Genomic DNA, 1,583 nt, shown 5'->3' with positions numbered 1-1,583 from the left:
AAAATAAAATAAATAAATAAATAAATAAATAAATAAATAAAAATAAAAATTAACTGGGCATGGTGGCACATGCTTGTAATCCCACCTACTCAGGAGGCTGAGGCAGGTGAATTGCTTGAACCTGGAAGGTGGAGGTTGCAGTGAGCAGAGATTGTACCACTTTACTCCAGCCTGGGTGACAGAGTGAGACTGTGTCTCAAAAACAAAAAACAAACCAAAAAAATCTACTAGGAACCAGGCATGGGGTACAGACACGTAGAAGGCAAGATCCTGACTTCGGGCTGTGCTTGTCAGCGCCATGCCTGGTGCCTGAGCCACCCGCCGGGGTTGCATCCTAGCTCTGTGGTTTTATCTCATTGCTCAACCCGGTGGGACTCAGTCTCACGATCTGGAAAATGGGCTCCCAATAGCATCCACATGAAAACATGGAAACACCTAGCCAAGGGAGACACATGTCCTGAGTTTGAGTTTAGGCCCAACTCCAAATTGTTGTGTGACCTTGGACAAGGTGCCAACCCTCTCTGGGCCTCCATTTCGTCACTTACAAGAAGGGCCCTGGAACAAGGTGAGGGCGGTGGGCAGACATACAACAGAACTCACCCAGGTCTATGGTCACAGAGGCTTCAGGCACTTGGACCACTGGCCCTGGGGGTGTGGTGGGGCAAGAGTTGCCAGGATGATCGGAGAGGCAGGGTCCCTTGCCAGGCTGGGCAGGATGGCAGCTGGCTGGGGAGGCGGCCGGTCCGCTGCGTGGAGGGGTGTCCTGGGGGTCAGAGGGGAGGTCTTCAGAGATGCCACTGTCACTGCCTTCGGGGGACCAGAGTGGGGAGCTGGGCAGTGAGTCTCCAGAGCCCAGGATGGAGCTGAGGAAGTCGTCAGGGTCAGGGTTTGGCTGGACCTGCTGGGGTGGACAGGGAGGGATAGGAATTAGGAGGTGCGCACTCTTTCTAGATTGCTGTCTGGCCCCAGGCAAACCAGTGACCCTCTTTGGGCCTTAGGAGTCCTTCCTTTCTCCAAGATGGAATTAATGCTTCTTCCTCCCGGGGCTGTTGAGGCTCAAACACAGTAACATAGCGTAAAAAACCCAGCCAGGGCCAGGTACAGTGGCTCCTGCCTATAATCCCAGCACTTTGGGAGGCTGAGGAGGGTGGATCACTTGAGGCCAGGAGTTCAAGATCAGCCTGGCCAACATGATGAAACCCCATTTCTACTAAAAATACAAAAATTAGCTGGGCGTGGTGGTGGGTGTCTGTAGTCCCAGCTACTTGGGAGTCTGAGGAAGGAGAATCGCTTGAACCTATAAGACGGAGGCTGCAGTGAGCCGAGATCACACCACCGCATTCCACCCCAGGTGACAGAGCAAGACTCCATCTAAAAAAAAAAAAAAAAAAGAACAAAAGGGCCAGGCACGGTGGTTCACGCCTGTAATCCCAGCAATTTGGGAGGCGAAGGCAGGCAGATTACCTGAGGTCGGGAGTTTGAGACCAACCTGACCAACATGGAGAAACCCTGTCTCTACTAAAAATACAAAATTAGCCAGGCGTGGTGGCGCATGCCTGTAATCCCAGCTACTCAGGAAGCTG

The 1,583-nt window shown here is 52.5% G+C and overlaps 1 protein-coding gene across 1 annotated transcript in view; it reads right to left on the bottom strand.

Moving 5' to 3' along the window:
- The window catches only part of CREB3L3 (cAMP responsive element binding protein 3-like 3), a 23,156-nt gene that overhangs the window by 14,077 nt on the left and 7,496 nt on the right, over positions 1-1,583 (bottom strand). The window contains 1 exon segment of the mRNA XM_011967352.1: positions 601-901. Within this exon segment, the coding sequence (XP_011822742.1) occupies positions 601-901 (301 nt within the window).

The sequence above is a fragment of the Mandrillus leucophaeus genome, unplaced genomic scaffold, assembly GCF_000951045.1.
Source record: "Mandrillus leucophaeus isolate KB7577 unplaced genomic scaffold, Mleu.le_1.0 Scaffold8, whole genome shotgun sequence".
NCBI lineage: Eukaryota > Metazoa > Chordata > Mammalia > Primates > Cercopithecidae > Mandrillus > Mandrillus leucophaeus.
This window is presented reverse-complemented; position numbering and strand designations above follow the sequence as displayed.